Source organism: Staurois parvus, unplaced genomic scaffold, assembly GCF_062004578.1.
Source record: "Staurois parvus isolate SC_StPar_1 unplaced genomic scaffold, SC_StPar_1.0 ptg000282l, whole genome shotgun sequence".
Classification (NCBI taxonomy): Eukaryota; Metazoa; Chordata; class Amphibia; order Anura; family Ranidae; genus Staurois; species Staurois parvus.
Window position 1 is genome coordinate 1,161,909 of NW_028318078.1, and position 25,621 is coordinate 1,187,529.

General features: G+C 41.5%; 1 protein-coding gene across 2 annotated transcripts in view; it reads right to left on the reverse strand.

Annotated features, from left to right (window-relative positions):
- Nucleotides 1-25,621, reverse strand: part of FGD3 (FYVE, RhoGEF and PH domain containing 3) — a 348,985-nt gene that overhangs the window by 47,251 nt on the left and 276,113 nt on the right. For both annotated transcript variants that reach the window (XM_089681845.1, XM_089681847.1), the window contains exons 11-15: nucleotides 13,009-13,101; nucleotides 10,784-10,863; nucleotides 7,737-7,767; nucleotides 2,970-3,071; nucleotides 1,095-1,157 (exon numbers count right to left, since the gene is read on the reverse strand). In XM_089681845.1, coding sequence (XP_089537971.1) covers nucleotides 1,095-1,157; nucleotides 2,970-3,071; nucleotides 7,737-7,767; nucleotides 10,784-10,863; nucleotides 13,009-13,101 — 369 coding nt within the window. The remainder of the gene's footprint in view (nucleotides 1-1,094; nucleotides 1,158-2,969; nucleotides 3,072-7,736; nucleotides 7,768-10,783; nucleotides 10,864-13,008; nucleotides 13,102-25,621) is intronic.

Here is a 25,621-nt window from a genome sequence, read left to right on the forward strand (position 1 = left end):
GTGAATGAATAAATTACAAGTCCCATCCTTCACCACAGCAGACAGACTTGCAGTTTCAAAGGACTATGAGTGCAGCAATCCCTTGTAGTACATTGACATTTCCTCCAGCTTTCTAACAGAAAGCCCATATGGAGGTATGACAGAAAGCTAGAGGGAGTGTCTGCAAAAAGGGACATTGCACCTGCTATCCACTGATCAAGAGTGCAATGCTTTGCAGGCTGCATTAGAAAAAAAAAAATAATAAATGCACTTTATTTTTGCCTGAAAAAGCATGTGAATTCATTTTTTTTAAAAAGGTGAACTTAGCCTATAAAGGTCCACTACTACATAAAACTGAATATTCTGATAACTGTATGTTGTTAAAACATTCAATGATAGTATTCCGTACATGGATTATATTTTCTTCTAGAATTTTTCTCTACTTTTACATGCAGACCAAGCTGACTAGCAAAAGTGACCATAACAGCGGTTGAGGCAAACGAGAACAATCGCCGGGGATTCTTACAGCGATCACCTTTTAATGCAAATTTTTCAACCATTCAAGCATCCCTGCCAGTGTTATAGTTTGTCCCAGCCACTGTCACTTTTGTTGCAGAATAGAAATGTACTCATATATTGTACGCTCTTACTACAGTGCTACTACTAATAAACCCAGGCTGTCGTGTATATGCTCCTAGTTTGTGCTTGGACAGCAAAAGGAGAAGCAGCACAGCTCATCCATCTCCCACTATCACCATGTTTGTCAGCACATGAACTGAGTGGCTCCTTGTACTGCTTCTTCCTCTCATACTCTGAGCTCTGCTGTTCAGGAGCTGCAAAAGGTTAATGCTAAGTGAAATTCAGGTAATGGTGTATTAATGAATACAGAGCTTTAATTTGTGTCTTTTTATATATGTCTAGAGCTCAGCATCACAGCAGAGAGTATTTTTTTTTTAATCAGATCTTTTTTATTAGTGTTTTTAATGTTCCATACAAATGTACAACCTGTGTGTGATAAAAAAAACCATACAAAAACCAACATCAGTGGCCATACAGCGACAGCAATACCCTCATCAAATAAGTAACATTTTAAAATAAGTACATGAATCACTTACTCCTCCAGGTGAATTGCAGCCATCTGATCCGGGTGCAGACTCACATGACACAGGGGTTGCTATCTGGATTGGAAACAGTTGACAGTTTTAGATTAGGTAGTACAGCATCTGCTAAATCTCAGGATTTAAGATGTCCTAACAATTTACAGCCAAACTAAGCAAAACTAATTTGCCGTAATGGAAATTCAATCATATTTCTTGCTGATTAGATTTCACAGATTTATTAATTTTATTAATTTATATGTGATCAAATCCATCCATCCAACGAACACACAGGTGCATTCCTTCATCTCACAGGTCTCTTGTAAGAAAATGTGAGATTCTCTACCCTTAGCTGTCTTAATTGCTCCCCATAACAAAAAGCCATCATAGAAGCTATAGAACTGACCAAGCACTGTAATCTCACTTGAGCTGGAATTTGAATTTTAAGTTTCCTATTACAAAACATCCCACTATGAACATATAAAGGGAGCTCCAAACCTTTTAAAGGGAATTTTTACAATGTTATCCCCTTTAAGGTGTATGGGTAATTTTACTATTCACCAATTTGCTGTTTATATTTTTAATATTTATCACAGGTATTTATACAGTGCTGATAATTTACGCAGGATTATTTCACATTCCCTGCTCTCAGAGAGCACATATACTAGGGCCAGTTTGGAAAGGAGCTAATAAGGCTACCAGCAAGATTATGGAGTGTTGGAGGAACCTGAAATACCTGGAGGAAACCCATGCAAACGCAGGGAGAACATGCAAGCTTCATGCAGATAGATGTCCTGACTGGCAGTCAAAACTAAAAACCCCAGTGCTGCAAGGCAGAAGTGCTAACCACTTAGCCACTGTGCTGATCAACATCAAGTGGAACAAAGAACATAAAAAGCCACTGAAAACATTAAATCGGAGCTCCACCCAAAAGGGGAAGTTCCGCTTTAAGCCTTTTTCCCCCGCTCCCCATTAAGGATTGGCACCTTTGGAGAGCGGGTACCCGAATTTGATAGGTACCCACTCCCACTGCGATCGCCTAGGTCTTTTGGAACTCGTGACCAGTCCAAGAAGACTACAGGGCCATTCGCAAAGTGAGGAGCTTCTTGCGCATGCACAGTGGACACCTGGCTGTGCAAGCTGTCACAGACGGGCGCCCATAATGAAGATGCCGGGGAGAGAAGACGACCAGTGAAACCAGCCATATCTGTATTTTAAAAGTCAGTTTTTGAAGCTGCTTTTTTTTTCAGCTGGAACTCCTCTTTAAGGGATCAGAAGAATCCCTTAAATCCCTTGGTTTGACCACACTGAGGGAGCAGCCAAACACCATTGTTTTTTTAGGAATATTCAGTCATTAAGCTTCAGCCGTATATTTTCTTGCGGTTAGCTGCGCTTTCCCATAGAGTTCTATTAGGTCTTGCGGTTTTGGTGCACTTTCTGAAAGGACACCAAAGTGCACCAAAACCAAAAGACCTAGCAGAACATTATGGAAGAGCATAGGTAACCCACACCAAACCTGAGGGTACACTGCGATGCTTCTGCTGTGCTGTCAAACTGCACCGCATCAGTCTGAAAGCAGCCTTAGATGCCCCAGTAACCAATTATTGTTTCCCTTTCATGCTTCAAGGGCATAAAATGAAAGGGAGGACTTGTTTGGCTTTCGTGAACAAAATGGACCACTTTCATTTAATTTTAGTTCTGTTGCTCCATACGTCTGGTGTTCTTAGAATTGCAATACCAGAATTTTGAAGCTTATGACATGAACATCACAGTTCTCTTTTAACAAGAACATTACTTCTAAATAAATGGTCCGCATGTTAACATAATTAATTGCAGTTGGCTCCTATAATTAATGCTATGATTTGCAAGGCCATCATATTTTGTGATAATTACCGGCGAGTCTGGACAATGGTCTTCTTCGCGGGAGAAGGAACTGTTAAACGCTCGGAATGTTTCACTGTTCTGTTTGTGCTTTTCAATCGTTGCTTGGATGACCTGATTAAATGAAAATCATACATTCAAAAAAATTATTCAAATCATTAATTCATAAATTTGTAATTTATCTGCCAAAGTGGGAAGGTTACCAATTACTCAGGATAAAATATATAAATCTAAACCCAATCACTGACGTTTCATATGAGCTTTATGTCACTTTCCAACTTGTCCGTTCAATAGAAGCGAATGTAAATCAACTGTCAAACAGGGACTGCCACACACTGGTAGAAATTTGGCCAGCCCCTGCAGATCCATGGCCAGATCTAGGGGCGCGCTGGGGTTTTTAGTTGAGCCCCCCCCCCCCCCAAAGCCAACCCTAACCTGCCACTATGCTGCCCTAACCTGCCAATAAATTGACACAATACCACCCTCATCTGATACTTTACTGACCTAGCTTTACATTATACTGCCCTAGCCCAACACTATACTGATCTCAGTTATGCATTTTGTGGGGAGGAGGAGCTCTGCTGCCTGTGCCCAGGCTGTGTGCAGTGCAAGGATGGAAGATGAAGCTGTGCCCCTGTCCTCTGCCTTGCCAGCAGTGACCCCGTCCTCTGCCCTGCTTACCTTCCATCCTTTGCCCCCCTAACATTTTTTACTGCACCCCCACATCAGACAGGCTAGATCCGGCCCTAAGCAGATCCCTCTAAAGCTACCCTAAGACTTAACATTGTTTATACTTGCCCATTTTCTGAAAATTGATTGGCAGTGGATTGCTTTTCAGAATGCAGCGAAGCAGCAACTGTCAGGTGTTCAGATGGCAATTCTGTCGCCTCTTAAATGTCTGAGGGGTTTTTTTTGCTTCTTTTTGTCAAATGACAAATGGTGCAATGGAACTAATGCACCGCAACCACTATGCCGCCTGTTGGCTCAATGTGCTGACTTAAATTTGCCGAGGATACCATGCTGTGTGAATAGCACCCTCCAACTGTTCAGTAAATTCAGTGAGAAGATGGAATGGAGGGGATGGCGTTGGGGTTGAAAAAAACACGACTCAACTGCCTGTTTTTGAAGCGCCGCCAACGTCAGCCACCTGCGTGAAAGAGGCCTAACAAAATCATTACTGATTAAGGAACATTTTTGATGGAGGTCTTTAATGAATATTTTTTTTAACATAAGTAATACAGCATATGGCCAAAACAATGTAGAGACCTGGACCATCACACCTATATGGGTTTGTTAGTCATCCTTTTCTGAATATATGGGCATGGTATGTTAGTGGGACTTTGTGCCCATTCAGCTAAAAGAGCTACTGATGCTGGACGAGATGACGTGGCTTGCAAACCGCATTCCAATTAATACCAAAGGTGTTCTGTAGGGTTGAGATCAGGGCACTGTGCAGGCCACACCATACTCCTCAAACCAGGTCCTTTTGGACACGGCATGTGCACAAGGGCAAAGTGACACTACAACAGGAAAGAGCCTTTCCCAGCTGGACGTACACATCTGTCTAAAATGTCTTCATATGTGGTAGGATTAACTGTACCCTTCACTGGAAAGACCTGAACTCAACAATTTAGTGGGTTGTCCACATACTTTTGTTGGTGAATCGTAATTACTTAGTATATTTTTGATGACTCCGTCAAAAAGTTGAAAAAAATCATTAACGGCCGGTTCAGACCATGCCCAGATCTGAATCACACAGGAACTGTGCATTCACATGTGGCTCTGTGCAGCATGATTTCAAGCCCATTCATTTTGAACGGACTCAAATCGCACCGTGCCAAATGTAGCGAATACACTACTTTTTGATACGCACTGTAACCAGATCACATGGTACAAAAAGTATCATGCCGGCAGGTGTGGGCAAACACACTGCTTTTGCGACCTGCGTTTGAGGTGTCACTAACATTTATTGATACCTGCTGCAGATCGCAAAAACAGTGCGTTTTGCATGCAGGTTGAATTGCACAACACGTTCCTATGTGATTGTAGTGCAGGTATGGTGTGAATGGGCACTGAAACAAGTAAAAAGTAAATTTTTAGCAACTCTACAAATGACTGATAATGCAAGCAAGCATCCAATTAAATATCGCAGGCTGCACAGTGTATCTTAGTATCTGCTAATATATTTGTTCTAGGATGTACATTATACAGAAACATTTTAAATACACATGCTGATCAATCTCTACATTACACGCCACATAATATGATAAGACAGTGTAGTCATATCCTTCATTATCATGCACACAAGTAAGACAGATCTCATTACAGCAGGCTGTCACAGCCATCTTGCCATGAATATACTGGTTGTGGTGAATGTGACTGCTCCTGCTGGATAAAGTGGTGTTTACTGCAATGTGACAATGTAGGAGCAGAAATGGATTCACATTTAGAAAATGATCTGTGCCAAAAAAGGGGATCACTTACCCAAAACCCTTAAAGCATATCCAAGCCTAAAAACAAAATTGATAGTATTTTGGCTGACTGGTCCTTAGTGTGGTGGCTGCACTATTTTTCTTTCTTTCTGCATTATTTTCACCTTTTAATCCTCCAATTAACACATTCCCTGTCCTATTGTAACAACTGTACTGAACTGTATGGTGTTGAGACTAAAAACACCTTCCTTTTCTTGTTTAAGCTCACTTTATCTAGGACCTCAAAGAGCATTTGAACTTTCATATTTAGACTCCATTCCCACTTGTGCAACTTATCATGCAACTTTGGACACAAAGTCGCATGCCAAGTCGCAGCCTATTGTTTTCAGGGACACCCATTTGGATCTATGTGACTTAAAGTCACAGCAACCTTGAAAAGGTTCCCGAATACTTGGTGCGACTTGAGTGGCAGAAAGTGTAACTTTTGTGCGATTTTGGAGTCGCACAAGTGTGAAAGGAGCCTAAATTAACTAAATGCATTCCAGATTCATAAAAAACTTGTTAGAATGCAGCCGAGGATATATAGCTGTGCAACCAGCTAATCTAATGCTCCCTACTGATTGAAGAGCTCTAGCTATAAAAGCTGGATATAAACACACATTTTTTATTTCTCTTTTGCTGTGTTTTTGTATTCTGACAGCGGGACTAACTTACCCCCGCCCACCCCTCACGGACTTTCCCCTCCTCCTTCCTGTTAGAACACACTGATCAGCATTTGCAGGCATTGGTTGCAAGCCCTGATCCCATTCTGATGTTCATGCGTGACCGTTTCACAGAAGCTAGTCGTTATACCGCCTTCTGTTGAACAGAGAAGTGTACACATGTAGTGAAAGTTGCCCAGTTCTTGCTGAACCAGCCTATTTTTGGTATGTGTGTTATGTACTTCTTGGACTTTGGGACTTTTTGGACATTTGTTCTATATAGCCACTATATGAGCCACTAGTGCGCTGAGAGAGTCTTTTATATTTCGGTATGTGTGTACCCATCTTAACTTGCAGAAGGTGTGTTGGAGCCACACAGAAATCAAAGGTCCTTCTCTACATAAAGCTGACAGAGGACAGGCTTTTATATTCAGGCTATGGATGCTTTTTAAAGAATAACTGTAAAACTGCACGCTTTGATACATTTTATGAAACTTTTTTCTAATCAAACTTCCTAACTACAGTATGTGACTTTATCAAACTGGACTCCAGTTAAAGTGGTTCTACAGTTCCCTGTGTGAAAATTAAAAGTCAGGAGATACAAATACTGTAGCTGCTGACTTTTAAAAAACAGTTACTCGCCTTTCCAGGGATCCAGCACTTTGTTCACCTGATTTGGTTTCTTCACTGCTCTTTGGGTCCAGGTACCGGCATCCTAATTGTGGGCAGCCAACTGTGACTGCTTGGAGCTTCACAGCCAGCTGCCCACTGCGCATGTGGAAGCCACTCTATACCACGTGAATGGTCCAGCAGTCTCTTGGGACCTGCGGCGCGTCCCAAGAGGCTGTAGGTAGGGGAGGCAAACTTCCGCTCCAATTGCCTAGACGCCTAGTGGGGGCAGGTATCTGTCAAAACCAGGTACTCGTTCCTCCCCCACTCTCAAAAAAAAAAAAAACATTCCTATTTTGACAGGGGTGGGGGTGATGAGGAACAGCAGAATGTCCCCCTTTGGGTGAAGTTATGCTTTAAAATCATCACTTGTCCCCCACAGATGACCTTCTTTATAGTACAATCTCCCACTGGAAAAAGAAACAAAACATCTCTTAAAGTCCTATTTTATAGCAAAGAAAAAGTAAAGGATACATAACCTTCCTCCTTCGAGGTAAAGCACATCAGAGATGGCATTCTTCATCCTCTCTGAAATTTCTGTTAGTTATTGCTATCTACACAGAGGTGAGAAGGTGACGCTAATGGCAACTCTAAAGTGGCTATGGAGCAGCAGTGTCAGTTTCCTCTGTAGATACTGCTATGGTAGGCTGGCTTCCATTACTAAAATGCAGGTTTAACAGCAACAGCAGCAGTAGTAAAAAAAATACGAGTGGAAGATTGTAGGTACATAATAGTAAAGCAAATCAACCGTTACATAAACCTTTCTGCCTATAGGGTCAAAATTTAAAATATAATTCTATCTAATGGCCTATTTTGATAAGTTCAGGGGCTTTAGTATTATTTCTATTGCTTCCATGTTTCCAATGATATCTGGACAAGAGTAGTGCATTTCTCTCTTCACTGAAATCGTTTCTAGTAGCTATTGTCTAGCACTTTAATGTTATATAATCAACTACCGGTAACTGTGGTGTACTTACCTGGATCCATTCTCTTTTCTCCTCTTCAGTCCTACAAAGAGAAACACCAACTAAGTTACTTAATTTGATGACCTCGAATACAATAAAGAAACTGATCTGATGCATTTTATGAATGCATCTTAACCTGACCGCATAACATGAATATGTTAGGTGAAAACGACTGATCACACAAGTCAGTGTAATACTGTGCAGTGAATTCAAAGCCTTCACCCTTGTGTTACAGCAGATGTACATTTATCAGAGCTTTATTGTGACATAACATACTATGCCAACACAGCTGCTGATACAAATGCCAAACCACTTTCCAGGGACACTTGACTGCTTGGCAGGCACATGTAACACATAAGAAGTCTTCCTTACAGCCAAATTGTGGCAGTTTCATATCCATCATTATGGGCTCACTGAACCTGGATAAACTTCAAAGGCACTGTACTTCATTACTGCTAGGGCAAGATATTTATAAACACTATCCATGTTTCCCTTGTCATATTTCAATGCCCCTACTCCATGCACAGATTTAAAGTAGATTTAAACCTCTGAAATGTAAAATGAACAAAGCACATCCTTATATAGTGTGTACTTGCATCTATCCAACACATCTTAGTTTGATTTCTGTCTGCTCTGTCATTCCTCCGCTATCTGCAAAAGTCACTTTTGACAGTCTATGGTAGCCATTCTCAACCAGGTTTCCATGGAGCTCAAGGGTTCCTCCAGAAGTTGCTAAGAGTTCCTTAATCGTTGGTTGATTGACCTGTAATTAGATGGTACTTGCTTAGTGCCAGGGTCAACACCACTTGGCAGAGGCAGATACATGAGCCCAATGGTCTTTCTAGCTGTCTGTAAGGGTTGTATTCTGATCAGTACTTTAAGTGGGGCATTCTTCATACTAGACACCACTGTAAAGGGTATTCTTCCTAATAACCACCAATTAATAGTTTTTTTGCAAGGGTTCCCTGAGACACAAAGTATTTCAATGGTTCCTATTGGGTAAAATGGTTGAGAAAGGCTGGTCTATGCAGACACCAAGCAATCCTTGAAGATGGCCCAGCCCCACTCCAGCACACAGCAGATCATTCACAGTCTCAGCTGTGCATGTTTCCCTATGAGACTGTGTAGAGTGGGTGTGTCCATTCTGTGTATCAGACGAGACTAATCACTTCAGTAGGTATACATAAGGGTTTACAACTTTGGTCAGCAACCCGTCGTTCATGATCTACCGATCAACCGCAGCTGGTTAGATCGTGTCTCTGTATTGCCAACCCTAAACTAAGCTGCTCCTCCCGGCGCAGTCAGAGAAAAAGCTTGGCCAAACAGGAGAAGTTCTGCTGCAGGGAAGGAAAGAGCTTGGCAGGTGGAGTGGTGGAGGAGAGAGCCAAGCGGGTGGAGCGGGGTAGGAGACTTGTTCTTGCACTGAGCAACCTCTCCAAATGAACCTCAAATTATGCAGTGTCCCTGCATCTTCTGTCCTACAGCCGAGGGGCAGACAAGACGATAGGGTGAGAACAGCTAGGGACAGGAGAGGAAGTGTTGGTGCTGATGGACACTGAATGGTCACAGGGCTGAGCAAGGCAGGAGGAGGAGGAGAGCACTTCCTAGTAGCCAGACTGCTGTCTCCAGTGAGGAAAGATGCTGCTCTGGCCTGTGCCACCTATTGGGGACCCTCTGTGCCCTCCGCCCTGCTCACCTCACAACACTGACACCCAGGAACAGACACACACTGCCCCCCACCCCTCCCCACAACACCTGCTGACACTGACGAAAAAATCTCCAGAAATTACTAGGACCAGCAGAGGGGCTGGCCGGAGTAATCTGTCATTACCAGGGGAGGACTCTACTTTTATATTAGGGGAGAGAAGGCAGATAATTTGTTGCTAGAGGAGACATTTGTCATTGGGGGGGGGGGCATGTGCCCTGGGTGCTACCATCCCTATGCTCCAGGTGGTCCCTACAGCTTCCCTGTCACAATAGAAGAGGAGAGGCGGCGGGACGACATTTACTAGAACCAATCAGCTGCATTTTCCTCCTGCAGCCACTGAAAGCCAGCTTCTCCTCCTCTCCCTCGCCACATTCAGCAGCTTCAGGAGGAAAATACAGCCAATTGATTCTAGTAAATGCTGCCCCCCACCACCTCTCTTTCTGTTGCCACGGTCTTCCTTGTGCCCCCTCCATCTCTTCAGTGCTGCCAGCTTCCCTCCTCTTCATTAGGCTGCTGAGAACTGAACTGAACTAAAATGTCTTTACTATTCTTCAGCTTGTGAATGAACAGGAAGATGCTCAGCACTTCTCATTCATTCACTGTCCAGTGCAGCTAAGGCTGCAAAAAAAGGGACTGGGGAATGTCTGTCCTCACTCCCTTTCTCTGTCTCAAAATTGAGACATCAGGGGTCTGTTTAGACCCCTGATATTTCACCAAAACCAAAAAATAAAATTGTAAAAAATATTACAAAACTATTGACACCATCCTCTGCCCTACTGACACTGTCCACTACCCTACTGATCGACACCGGCCAATACTCTTCTGACACTGCCCTAAAGACACTGTCCATTGCCCTACTGACTGACACTGTCTACATTTAAGGTAGACTAAGTTTATATTTTTACAGTGACATTTCTTTTATTATATTTTTCCAAATTATTTTTGTTTAGTTAGGCCTTGCTAGTTAATTTCCTAAAAAAGGGGAACTGAACACCAGTTATCTTGGAACTCTTTCACGTTGTTCAGGTAGAGCTCTACCTCTCAGAGGTTGCCTACCCCTGATTTATAACCATTATAAAAGCAATTCCCAATTTTGTGGGCATATCTGTATGTCATTTAGTGCAATCAGCATCCGTTATGAATAGCTGCTGTGGGAAAATACATTTCAGGATTACCTAGGTGGAGAATGCATTGTTTTCCAGGTAGTGTATAAATAACCTGAGCTGGAAAAGATTTGTTTTGTGTCATATTACAAGAGGGTATTAAGTATTGCTAGCACTAGAAATATATAAAAAGTACATATATCTTTTGGGAACAGATGTTTTAAATAAAACAAAAATACCATAAATACCTGGCTTGCAGTTCTAATGACCGCTTCTTTCCCGTTATCAGAAAGGTATGAGATGAGTTTGGTTTTACAATTTCCTGGACCTGGAAAGAATTGAATACTTAAATCGGTTATAAATATCATGCCAATAATAAGACATTAACAGCTGTTTTCTTGTGCCATCCCTACTGTAAAATATACGTTTAGTCATAAGATAACTCATGTACTAAAAGTTTACAGATATAAACAGTCATTATTTCTCTGCAGTCGATCAGATTCAAACTTCCATTTTCCAGGTGGCACTTTCAGAGCATGTTTGAATTATTGGCAGTTGGGAATTAACATCAGTTCTTTGACAATGACAGGGCTGGGGTTGAACAGGCTATTTGTGCAGATTACACAGGTGCACAAGGATCTCTGGAACCTCTCATCCTCCAACCATTTTCAGGTAGATCTGGACACTGGTCACTTCTAGGGCAGGTAAAATAGGGAGAGGATTTTTCATGGTGCCCTAACCCATGGGTAGTCAACTTGTGGCCCTCCAGGTGTTGGGAACTAGAAATCCCTTGAGGCATTGCAAGGCTGACAGATACAAGCATGACTCCCCAAGGCAGAGGCATGATGGGACTTGGTAGTTCCACAGCAGCTGGAGGGTCACAGGTTGAGAACCCATGCCCTAATTATTTCCCGACTGTTAGTTATATGGTAAAATAATGACAGAACAACTTGTAGAGTATAATACGTTTTTTTCCTGTGCTTAGAACTACATTTCTGGTGGTTGATGTTATGGTGCCTCGTTAAAGTGGTTGTAAACCTCAGATATGAAAAAGGAATAAAGCATATCCCTCTATAGTGAGTACTTGTCTCAATTAAAAGCTTTTCATGTCTGCTGTTTCATTCCTCTGCTATCAGCATAAGTCACTTCTGATAAGTTTTCCTGATACTAAGAGAAAAATGGCGACATGGGAGGGACCTCCGGCAGATTGACAGCCTCAGCTCTGTTCCTGGGAGCTGTGTGAAAGGGGGTGTGTCTCTTCTCTCCAATCAGCTCTCAGAACTCTCCTCACTGAGCTCTTCAGAGTGTAACTTCAGCTCTCTGCCCCCTTTTTTTTTTAAATCTCAGACAAGCTTTAAAATTCAGCACTTTGAATGAATGTAGGGGAAAGACAGCTGTAGATAGACAGGTACAACAAATGTGGGAGGATTTGTTTAATCTCTGTGTAACACCTGAGGGTGATACAACCACTTTAATTCCCGTGCCATTATCTGTTTTGCCCATCACTACCAGTTAGATTCCTAGTTCAACATTTCTTTACACATGGGAATCTGATTGACACTGAAAATTCTTAATTAAACCTGATGTTTAGGTGTGCAAAGCTTTGTATAGTTATATTGCTCCAGATTTGAACAATGTAGTTATGTATGTACCATACTTGGCATATCACTGGGGAAGCAGGAATTCACTGTAGTAGGCACCACTGCCTACAGTGATTGCCAATAGCTTCCAGGTCCCAAGCTTGCTCAACAAGGGTGCCATTCACAGAACCCTTTGCATTTCTCAATGAATGCAAAAAATTATCTGATTGGACAAGGTGACAACGTGACATCACTACCTTGCCTCTTCACTTCACCAATGAAGTGATCTCTGAATGGTACCCATTATGAGCGAGCAACCTTCTGTAGTAGGGCGGTTACTCGGCATGAGACCCAGAAGCTAACAGCAAACAGCAAACACTGCTTGACCAATATAAGTATGCAAAAATATCCATACCTAAAATTCAGCATTAGGATTTCCTGATACACGAACATTGTACCATAATTCAAGCAGACCTCATTTGGCGATTGTATGCTGACTCTAAGGCTGGCCAAACATGGCTAGTTTTTCTTCACTCAGCCTATAGATTTCTCCACTCAAAAGAGGTGGATGAAGGAATCCTCCCACTGGGACATTAAATTCTGACAGGGGCAAGTGCAACTGCTGGAATACATTGATCAGTGGCTGTAGTTGATTGATTGCAGTTACTAATCACTGGAAAATGTTTCAATTAAATTTGTACAGCCCCTGCTGGAGCAACTGAAATTCAATCAGATTAAAGTGAACTTTAGTCACACAAACACCACACATTATTATTTATTTTATTTATTACATGTGGGGTATTTAGGCTAAAACAGGTTTTGGTCCCTAAGCCACCAAAAAAAGTTATCTGGAAAAACAATAGACAGGAGTATCCTGTTTCTTTCACACTCACCTGAATCCCAGCAATGTCAATTTTTTCCCGTACACTGAACTTCTGTCCCATCAACCTGAGTTTTGGAACGCAGTATAGCATCATGCTGTTAAACTGGAATAGAACACAAAAACAGAATCGTGAATGAGTTCCTGTAATTACATCTTTCATTGTCTAAAACAATAGCTTTTAAATTGTGCTCTGGCAACAAATGTTGGGTGTTCCATCATTCTAAGGAGGGAATCGCCTGATAAACACCAAGGGATATATATATATATGTAAAAATTATATAACAGTTTGCCAAGTGAAAGTCCATGTGCATTCGTTCTGTGTGAATGTTATTAGGCTCTTTCCTGTGCAGATCAAATGTTTTTTATGGATTTAAACCTGAAAATATCACATCTGGCCCCTGGGTGGAGCCTTCCTTGCTCTATCCCCAATTCAAAAAAATATTTTTGCTGCAGTTCCAATTAGATACAATACTGTTGGGAAAGTCATTAAGATCTATTTTTGCACAAAAGCAGCAGAAAGGGCTTGCAGACATATCTTGCACAGAACTTGCTTCCTGCTGGCTGCAAGTGGTAAATATAAAATATTCATAAGCAGTATATTTCTTATTTGACTTATTAAAAAAGAAACGTTATTAAAATCAGTATGACGCATCATAAAATATTAAAAATATATATTCTATTGAAGTATGAATTATATGCAAAACATGCAATTTCCCCTCTAAAATATAACAAATTATAATAGTTTTCATAGGATAATTTTTAATGATGCACAGCGGTGCAAAAACAGTTGATGATGTTTACAAGGTAAAAAGCACAAGCAGGCATACAGTAGGTATGTACCTATCTGATACATCTGTGACTTGGTTTAAATGGTCTTCTGATCATAGAACACTGGGAATCACTGGTTTAAAGATGAATTTCAGGTATGGCAATTTTCACACAGTTACACTGATCCAGCTTGGACCAATGTAAGTATGAACACTATACTGCCAAAAGTATTGGTCGGCCTGCCTTTACACACACATGAACTTTAATGGCATCCCAGTCTTAGTCCGTAGGGTTCAATATTGAGTTGGCCCACCCTTTGCAGCTATAACAGCTTCAACTCTTCAGGAAGGGCTGTCCACAAGGTTTAGGAGTGTGTCTATGGGAATGTATGACCATTCTTCCAAAAGCGCATTTGTGAGGTCAGGCACTGATGTCGGATGAGAAGGCCTGGCTTGCAGTCTCCTTTAATTCATCCTAAAGGTGATCATTCGGGTTGAGGTCAGGACTCTGTGCAGGCCAGTCATGTTCCTCCACCCCAAACTCACTCATCTATGTCTTTATGGACCTTACTTTATGCACTTGTTGGAATAGGAAGGGGCCATCCCCAAACTGTTCACACAAAGTTGGGAGCATGAAATTGTCCAAAATGTCTTGGTATGCTGACGCCTTAAGAGTTCCCTTCACTGGAACTAAGGGGCCAAGCCCAACCCCTGAAAAACAACCCCACACCATAATCCCCCCTCCACCAGAATTTTCACTTGGCACAATGCAGTCAGGTAAGTACCGTTCTCCTGGCAACCGCCAAACCCAGACACGTCCATCGGATAGTAGGTGCTGTTACTACAGCAATTGTTGCTAGCTTCCAGTTAATGTGTCAAGCAGCTGCACTGCTCCTAACTATACACAGGAGGGCTCCGCTCGCACGTGCACCATTCAGAGGACATTTCACATTTTATCAATAAAAGAAAAGTATTCTCTAAAAGGATGAGATGGAAATTGTGATGCCACTTCCCCTCCTCTCCAACTCGTCAAATCAGAGAATGCTTGGATTCATTGAGAAAATGCAAAGTGTTGCCTGAATGGTCAAGAAGAGAAACACAGCGCCTTTAAGTGTAGACTGTAAGACGTATTTAATGGTCAACATAATTTAAACCACTCGCATGTAGATGGTAATAAGTAGGCTCATATGGGGTTAAAAGAGCACAACGCCTCCTGGCTGGGTTCTGGAAAAGTGAACAGGAATTCCGGCTGGACAGAAGGGAGCACTGGAGAGGTGTTGGATGAAGCCTGATGTGAAAGCCTGGCAAGTCTCTGTACACTCTGGAGCAGCGGCGATGGCGTATGACGTCATTAGCTTTCAACGCGTTTCTGAGCATGCTCAGGATCTGAGGACTGGAGAGCTCCTTTCTCAAGCATAGGGAGAACACTGATCCAGAAGGTATTATTCTGTACACAAAGGTTCTTAACCAACCACGCTATAGTGGAATGATGGCTACAGCACAGTTGTCCAGTTCTGGGAGGTCGTCATATGATGTCCTCCCAGAATGCTCCCTCCCACCCACCCCCAGTGCTCTCCTACAGGCACAGCTGATCACATGATGAGATAAAAGGCCAATCACAGCGGCCTTTTATCACAAGATCAGCTGTGTCCAATGACACAGCAGATCACCAAGTAAATACAGTTGCCAGTTATCGGCAGTACTTTGCTCACTATAACCAGCAAATGTCACAGAACAGATTGGCACTGATGATCAGTGCTGTTAAGAAATCAAAATTATGATTCGGCACTTATATTGATGGCAAGCTTGCAAAATATTTGGTTTTTATGATTAATCATAATTAATATGTGTGAATTGTCGCCTTATACCGATGATATTATTTAATTCTTCAGTAAAATAACTGAGACTAAAAGATATATAAATTAAGCTGAGAAAGTAAAATATGGGTAAGTTAGCTGAGACAGCTAACTAGCTGAAGACTATATTTAGGCATAGCTGGTTAAAAGTATCTGGTAGTAATGTCAAGGGTATTAGGAGGACTCATTATAGATTTACTATTACATTATGTATTTTAATAGTATCTGTGTGTATTTAGTATACGTTTCTAACATTGATACATATATAGTTTAGTGATTATACATTGATATGTTCTTAAGCTATATTATTCTTTAAATATATAGCTGAGGGTTACATCATCTGCTTACAATATTATGTACATCAGCATACATATGTTCCTGTCCATCAAAAACATCATATGTATACCATCCCCTTCCTTTTATGAAATGGCTTTGCTAAGCAGTAATAATTTCCATAGAAGGTATTAAGATCACTAACTATGACGTAAATTTGCCTCATAAAAGACCATGAGACAACGGACAAGAGAGACACTCACACAATAACACTGACACTTTGTCACACATGCACACACACGTATGAGAAGCTGGAACAGATGCTTACTGAAGACAATATCGTCATTTCCGTCTATTTCCGGCTTCTTCCCAAAAAGACATGAGAAGGACAAGAACATGAAGGACAGAACAGCACATGGCCGGACTTCTATGACAAATAATGGTGACTTATCTTTAAACTTTTGCTTGATATTTCTACAGTAGTTTTATCTACATGGAACTGTTCATAATACGCTTTACATTGTTATTTTACACCATTGTGTGATAGAATAAAATCACACTTCATTTTTTATTTCAATGGCTCTTTCATTCATAATCGCCTCAAGACACTAGAAGAAGTATTATATGTGTCTAAAATCCAACAAGTGCCCTGACAATCAGCGCCCAGCAGTGCCCAGCAGTGCCACCCACCAGTGCCACCTATCAATGCCCATCATTGCTGCATATCAGTGCAGCAGCATCAGCTCCACCTCACCAGTGCCCATCAGTGCTGCCTATTCGTGCCACCTCATCAGAGCTGCCCATCAGTGCCGCATCATCAGTTCCACCTCACTAGTGCCCATCAGTGTTGCCTATTCATGCCACCTCATCAAAGCCCATCAGTGCTGCCTCATCAACGCACATCAGTGAAGGAGAAAAATTACCTGTTTGCAAAATTTTATAATAGAAACAAAGAAAAACGTTGCTTTGTTTGCAATTTTTTTGTTTATAGTGCAAAAAATAAAACACTCAGTGGTGATTAAATACCACCAAAAGAAAGCTCTATTTTTGTGAAAAGAAAAACTTATGAAAATGTCATACGGGTACAATGTTGCATGACTGCGCAATTGTCATTCAAAGTGCGACAGCGCTGAAAATTGTCCTGGGCACAAAGGGGGTAAAAGTGCCCGGTAGGCAAGTTGTTTAAAAAAGGGGAAATGTGCATGTATTGTGGAGATCTATTGCATGTTTTTTGTTTAATCTGTCCTGACATACATTTTAATCCTCATTATATTTGATTAAAGTGTTTGTGAAGTTGAATTTAATGCACACTGGATGTTCTTGTATTTAAATAGAGTAATTTCACTCAGCAATATTGGGAAGTGCATCATTGTTAAAGCGGTATTACACCCAAAAGCAAACATTATATTGCAGCTTACCAATTTTTAGATGTGATGGTTGCATTAGTTTTCTTTCTTAGGATGTCTTCCTTCTCTTTTAATTTGGTGAGATCTGGCCAGCAAGTCTGTTGTTTTTTTAAAAGAACAAGCTCTCTTGCAGATGTATCAGTTACAGGATTGAAACAAACCATTCAACACTGGCAGGGATGCTTACAGTGATCAGTTTTATTTATTTCGGTAAAACCTTTATCCCAAAAGGAAAAAAAAAGTTTGCTGTAACTGCTTATAAAGTGTTAGTTGGAGTTTGGCTTCAATTTGTTAGTGTATTTAAAGCGGAGTTCCACCTGAAAAAAATAAAAAATAAAAGTCAGCAGCCACAAATACTGTAGCTGCTGACTTTTAAAATACAGCCACTTACCTGTCCCTCAGTCCAGCGGTGTCCTCACCCCCACTGGTTTCAACGGCCATCTTCTCTCCCTAGCGCCGGCATCTTCAGTGTGGGCACCTGGCTGTGACACCGGTCACATGTCCCAGAAGACTACGAAGAGGGGGGGGGGGGGGGGGGAGGACAACTTGCACTTTCAATCGCCTAGGTGATCACAGCGGAAGTGGAAGCAGGCACCTGCTCCCCAAAGGTGCTAATCCTTAATGGGGAGCAGGGGACAAAGGCTTAAAGCGGAACTTCCCCTTCTGGGTAGAGCTCCGCTTTAAATCTGCTAGTACATCTAACACTCTCCTCCCCTCAGACTGAAAATGTTGCTGTCCAAAGGTGCCCTCTGTGCTCCGTCATCCAGAGTGGGGGCACTCTAATACAGGAGGTGTGTTACTTGCCAGATCACCAGGTGAAAACAGAGGGGAGAGCAAAAAAAGAAATCGAATGCAGCCACCACATCTAATGGTTGGTAAGCTGCAATACATTACATTTTTGATTTTGGGCTTAATACCGCTTTAATCCAAGCTGATATGTTGACTTGCATAGTGAGAAAGAAGCAGGAATGCCTAACTATTGTGTGCAAGATAAAAAAAAAAGCCTAATGAGTATATATGGTTTAAAACATACAGTATATGAACTGCCTCTACGCATGTACATAATTGCTGGAAAATATGAAAATCAGCACTTTACAATATAACGGGAGACAATACAGCCACAATATAGTTCAATACAAGAGGCTTAGGAGGGCCCTGCTCCTTGGAGCTTACAATCTAGGAGGGAGGGGCTAGTGGTACAAAAGGTAATAGCTGTGGGGGATGGACTAGTAGGAGGAGTAGAAGATTCCATTATTAGCTGAGGGCAGGATAGGCTTCCCTGAAGAGATAGGTTTTCAAAGATTGCCTTAAAGTGAGCAGAGTAGGCGATAGTCTGATAAATTGAGGTAGAGAGTTCCAGAGGCTGGGGGAAGCTCTGGAAAAGTCCTGGAGACGAGCATGGGAGGAAGAGACAAGGGAGCTAGAGAGCAGGAGGTTGTGCGAGGAAGGGAGAGTACGGTTTGGGTGATATTTGGAGACAAGATCGGTGATATAATTTGGGGAAGAGTTATAAATGACTTTATATGTTATTGTTAATGTTTTTAATTTTATCCGTTGGGCAATGGGAAGCCAGTGGAGGGATTGGCAGAGAGGGGTGGCAGATATGGAATGGTTAGTAAGGTGGATGAGTCTGGCAGCAGCATTGAAGATAGACTGAAGAGGGGATAGCCTGCGATGAGGTAAGCCAATGAGGAGGGAGTTACAATAGTCAAGGCGAGAGATAACCAGGGAGTGGATAAAATGCTTAGTAGTTTCAGAGGTTATGAATGGGCGTATCTTGGAGATGTAAATCATAGTGATAAGATTATTCCGATAACACAGATTACTTTATAAAAAAAAAAAAAGCAGGCTATAAATTCCCATCAAACTCCTGCAAGATTAGAGAAAGAAATACTCAACTTTTTTTATGAAATCCCTGCCCCCACCATTTGTTCTCGGTATCGGTACCATCTGTTTAATCTCATTGCGTTTTTCTGTACTGTCTCTTTTGCTTCTGTCTTTTAGATGGTTTCACTGAACTTTTGCAGGTAGAGAAACCTCAAAGGGGCGATAACACAGAATTAGTTTTTCAACTCAATTCTCAAAGCACTAAATTAATTTAACAACTCAGATGGTTCTTAGCACTGCGAGTCCTGAAAATACATCCAGGAGGAGACAGAAGGATTTGTAAAGGCAATCTTGCTCAGGATGCCTCATTAACTAGATTGTAAGCTCTAACGAGCAGGGCCCTCTAATTCCTCTTGTACCACATTGTATTTAACTGTAATGTCTGCCTTCATTTTGTAAAGCGCTGCGCAAACCGTTGGCACTATATAAATCCTGTATAATAACTAAACGCTGAGGGCCAAAAACCGGAACTGCAGACTTCAGATCCCGAGCAACAGTATGTTAAAGGCAGCATAGTACATGTGTACCTTCTCGGCTGTGCTGGAAACCATTAAAAAACACCACCAGCCTCCAGTCTTCAATGCTGTAATCATCTGTTCATGGACCCTGTCTCCTATTGTGGCAGACATACTGCACTGAGCAAAGTGCTGCACATTTATATTTCATGTGTGAATTCCAGCTGTTTTTATGTATTTTAAGCAGAATATGTGCTACATACCAGCTGCTCTGGATGAGTAGTTAGCCAAATTAGAACAAAGGAATGTTTGAATGGTTCCACATCTATTCTAAACAAAGAAACAAGCTTGTTTTTTTGGTTTGCATTTGACAAAGTGACATTTAAATACCTATCATTTTAATTAGGCATATTATGTTCTGCAATCATATTTATATTGATCATACATTAACTAATTGAAAGTATTTTGGGGAGATCTCGCCATATAGCCCTGCTTCACACCGGTGCAACTTCAGGTGCAACATGCGATTTACCAATCGCACCCAATGTCGCAACTAATGTCTTTCTATGGCACTGTCTTAGTCTAGGTTCACACCTATGCGTTTTCCACTGCGTTTTGCAGAAACGCACAGCAGTCCATTTAACGTGATTTCAAATGGGACAGGTTCACTTATCTGCATTTTCACCCGATGCGTTTTTTGGAAAGGGTCAGGGACTTTTTTTTTCAAAATGTTGCATTTTTGTTTCTATAGACTTCAATGGAGATGCTGCAGAAAAACGTAGTGCGTTTTTGATGCGTTTTATTCTGCCCAAAGCGTACCAAAAAAAGCACTGCAGAAACGCATCACATGCAAACTGCATAGCTGTGAACCTAGCCCTAATCAGTGCAATTTGAAGAAGTGTAAATTTCAAAAATAGTCTTCAATGGAGATGCTGCTGAAAAACGTAGTGCGTTTTTGATGCGTTTTATTCTGCCCAAAGCGCACCAAAAAAGCACTGCAGAAACGCATCACATGCAAACTGAATAGGTGTGAACCTAGCCTTAATCAGTGCAATTTGAAGAAGCGTAAATTTCAAAAATAGTTCCTGCACTACTTTTTTTCCGAGATTTCATTGGGACTTGCATTGACTTCTGTTTAACCCCTTGACGCCGATCGCACGCAAATATGTGGCCTCTCAGCATCTGGGCCTTGACGCCGAGCAGCTGCATATTTGCATGCAATTAGAAAATACATATGTGCTGAGAGAGCGCGCCCTGCAAGCTCTCAGAACATGTCTGCGACTCCCAGAAAGGTCCCGATCTCCCCTTTCGATCGGGACCTTTTCGGATCATGTGACCAACGTGACGGGAATCACGATGGTCACATGACCCTGAAACCCCACCTCGCCTCCCAACTTCTGAAACTCTTAAAGAGCCGGGAGGCGCTAGCGCGAAGAGGTTAATGAAATTGCAAGCTACAGTAAAATCGGCGGTACAAATCACACTGATCTGTGGCTTTGAATTTGCGCTACTCAAAGTGAAGAAGCACGATTTGAAAGTTGCATTCTGTGTGAACCAGGGCTGAGAGCCCATTCACACCTGTCCGATCTTGTGCGTTGTGTTAAAGTGCATTATGTCACATGTCAACGTGTTGCATTAGAGCAGCTTATTCATTTTGAATACACTGCCATCAGATGAGATGCAGTGCGACACAAGTCTGTGCATTGTGGTGTGCTAAAATATTAAATTGCAAGTTCTTATGAGCAGGGCCCTATTAACCCTCTTGTATTGTATTTTAAGGTAAGGCGGCTTTTACACTGATCTGTGTTTCTTCTGCTTTTGTTTTAAAAAAAAAAGCTAAAGAAAAATGTGTGACCATGTATTCCTATAGAACTCTTCACATGGATCAGCTGTGGGTCTGTTACATTTTTCAAAGTCCCGCTTGCTGCATTTTTGGTGCAGTATATAAAAAACAAAAAAAAAAAAAAACACACCAAAAACGCACCTCTTCATTGATTTCAATGGAAAACACTGCAAAAGCAGTTTTTCAAAATTATTTCTCAGCAAAATAAAGCATGGAGACGTGGATGGATGGGGAGTTTACTTTACATATTAAAAATGATTAAAAATTGCATTTTTGGTCTGTGGTGCTCAGATGCAGTGCAGTTTCACGTTAAGCTTTTCAGAGTGAAATGCGTTAGTGGGTGAAGTTTGCGCAGGATGTGGAATAAACTTTTAGACTCGTACATGGGGCATTTGAAATACTCTTCTGAATGATGGAAACTGACTGCTGGAAAACGCAGGTTAAAAAACATCAGTCTAGCCGCGTTTGCATACCACGTTTATGTGCGTTTGCTTTTAGAAACGTTTTTAAAAGATAACCTCAGGAAACCTTTCCAAATGCCCAGAATGCACTGAAAAAACAGTAAAAATTAACTATTTCAGACATTTTGAGAGCAATTGAAAGAGCAGAAGCAGAGAGAGCAGTATGTTTTGAGAGGACCTATCTTTTCTGGTTGTATTCACTATGGATCCCATCATGAGCATAATGCAGCACGTTCTACCATTTTTTTTTTCCTTCACGCGAAACCTGGAACTGTACTGGATCCATTTAAGTACCTGGAAAACGCTTTGCATTCATTTCTGATGATGAAAAGAGGCTCTGGACAGCATTCGGACATGGAACAGATAGCAAATGCTTAACCGGGTTTACAAGCGTTTGGAACGCCAATAAAATCTACTCCTGAAGGCTTTGGTGTGTTCGAAAAAACGACTATGTGTACATGGACACATAGGAAAACATTAGGGAGAGTTCAGGGGCTGCTGAAAAAAATGCAAAAAAGCTCCTGAATGTGAGTTTATTAGCTGCAATGTACATGAGCCCTTAAACAAAACTAATATCTCAATGAGGCATTAATATTTCTTGGATCATGGACAGTCATTTTTCATCTTACTGGGTCTCATCAGCAAGGGGTTGGTATGGTTGGGTATGAAAACCTCAGGCGATGCTTCAGGCAAAACTATACAGGTTTCATCGTAGACATTTCTAATAACACTGTCTGTATTTACAATGGTACATTTTTATCATTTACACATTATTTTACAGCTGCACAGACACTGAAATAGCTGGGCTCTGATGTCATTCTCAGAGATGACTGCTCGTCAGGCTGACCAGGGAACCAGTCTAGACTCATCAGAGACCTGAGCTGCCCCCTAGAAAATGATGATGAAATATTCTAATTAACACATGTAAACAGGATCCAGGCACAATTCTACTTGTCTGGATTATTTTTAGCCAGCCTACTCTGAGTATTTTATTTGCCATCTCCCTCATGTATCCTCAAAGCAGGGGGTTTTATCTGTGCCTTTCAGCTACAAAAAACCCTTGCATGTTTCCTAATTAAAGGGGATCTGAAGTCTTTTTAGGGATAAGCTACAAGGGCAATTTTAATCTCTTGCTTCTGAGAGATTGAAGCCCTAGTCTTATTAGGCTAGAGCTACAGGGGAGATTTTGATTTGCTCAATCCTTCTACTAAAACTGATAGGAGTAGCAATCGCGAAACCATTGGCTCCCTGTGGAGTAAGGGACACCAGTAACATTTTCAGCTGTAATTCCCTTTGGACCTTTTGGACATTGGTGACCACAATTTAGACAAGCTGCTGATCACATGACTAAACTTGCCAGTTCTAGGTCATGTGACTCAGGACTGGCAGCTCAGACTCAGGACAGCCATATGTGTTTTACAGCTCGGAGGTTTCAGAGCTCAAATTGGGAGAATTGCTTTTAATAAACTAGCTGTTTATGGTCAACTTAGGTCTAAAATAGACACATCTTCCAGATGAAGTATCCAAATATATGTAACATTACATATAACCTCTTAAAGTCATGGAAACCACCTATAAATTCACACTGGCCAAAATCAGGAAAGGGGAATTGCTTTTGGCCTTGCTGACTGTTGCAAGCTCAGGCAGTTCTGAAATCGCAATGAAAGATCTTCTCAAATAGAGACACAGAACAGCTTATGATATGTAGGGATTTTTTTATTTCACATTTGCAGGCTAAGGACCCCATTTATTTTATTATGTATTTCAGGTACTTTTATAGCAGCATCAGCTTGTGCAGCACTTTACATACATGTACTATACATTGATATCAGTCCCTAACCCTCAAGGAGCGTACAATCTAAGGTCCCTAACTCACATTCATACATACACACACTAGGGCCAATTTAGACAGGATCCAATTAACCTACCAGCATGTCTTTGGAGTGTGGGAGGAAACCGGAGTACCCGGAGGAAACCTATGCAGGCCCAGGTAGAACATAAAAATTCCAGGCAGGTGGTGCCGTGGTTGAGATTTATAAATCAATGATTTAACCCTGTATAAGAAAATAATTTGAAAGCATAATCATGTGCTTTACAAATGTGTGTCATGACACCTTGCTTTCAGACTCCAAGGGTTTCATTCCAATGAATGAAAAAAAATAGCCAGGAGGAGGAGGAGAGCACAGTCATGTGACCTATTAAAATCATGGAACCTTTCTTCCAATCACAGGATTTTCCCTGCAGCAGTAAATGGACATAACCCCATGGGATACTTCAGGCTCCAGGTATCCAGCGATATCAGCTCTCCATTATAAACAGGCCTCTTATATAGTTTTGACAGAACATTTGCTTGCATCCTGTAAAGCCAGTGAATAATCATGGTATGACATACCCCAGAGCAGGAATCTACATCATTTTCTATATAGTCATTTAATAGGATTACAGGGAAAAGAGAACCAGTAATAAAAAACACAATCTTGTATGACCTCACAGGATGTCTGTCAGGTTGCTATTAGTCTTCTAAATTGTAAAGATCATATTATAACTATATAAATTATTTGGAAAATCAATAAAAAGGAACACACTTCTTCATTTAATTTTTTTCATGCATTCCTTATGTAAATGTTCCTGCTCTTATTTTTTCTTATTTATTTAGAAAATTCTGCAGTTTGAAAATGATGATAGATAATCCAGGCTGCATATAGTGCTGATCATGTGACCAAAAATATAGGCATCGGTCATTTTATCTCTGTTAAAGGATAAGTTCAGTTTTTACAAAAAAAATAAATGCTCTTTTTAAAAGCTTGGAAAGCATTCCACCAGCAATCAGCAGGTCGCTGGTGCCATGCAGGACTCCTGCAGACTGTCAGCATGAGCTGTCGTGAGCTGTCAGGGCAGGCAGTTTCTCACTGACAGGAAAAAAATCAATGAACTGCCCCAATCCTCAACAGCGCCGTGGTAGTTCATTGAGCACTACCAGCAGTCAGCCTCAAAGGTTAACGGGACTTGCAGTGTCTCCTTCACAGAACTCTGTGAATGAATGAGGTGGGTGGGCGGAGCCCCCCTCATCCACGGTTTTTAAAAATTGTGACAGTTAGCAGGGTGGGTGGGAGTAGATCCCGTGCTACCTTTCACAATGGGGGATATGTGTGTGGGGGTTCGGGGGCTGGTGTTACAGTAACATGGTACACCCTGAACATGAGCGTAACATATTCTGAAAAGTGAACTTATCCTTTAAAAGAGATGAGTGTAGTTCAGGGTGGCCTATCCAACTCCTTCAGCAAAGATCACATAAGCAAATGCATTTGGTCTTGCATCCTGCAATCAGGGGCGGACTGACAACTCATGGGGCCCCCGGGCAATAGGGGCCCCATGTGCCCTCGCCCAAGCTCAAAAAAACCTATGAAAAAGGTACCAGGGGCATCTCATGGGGCCCCCTACTGATCCTGGGCCCTCGGGCAGTGCCCGAGTTTCCAAATGGTCAGTCCGCCCCTGCCTGCAATGGGGAATGGAGCAGAGGCATAAAACAGCTTGAAAATTTCCTGCAGACCCTGCAGTTTTCTTGGTTTTTTAAGTTTTAAAGGATATAAAGATGATTGTGTTCAGATCCCATAAGCATTGGATCAGTATGCATCATGTATTATTTCAAATCAGGACAATACATCCACAAGCAGG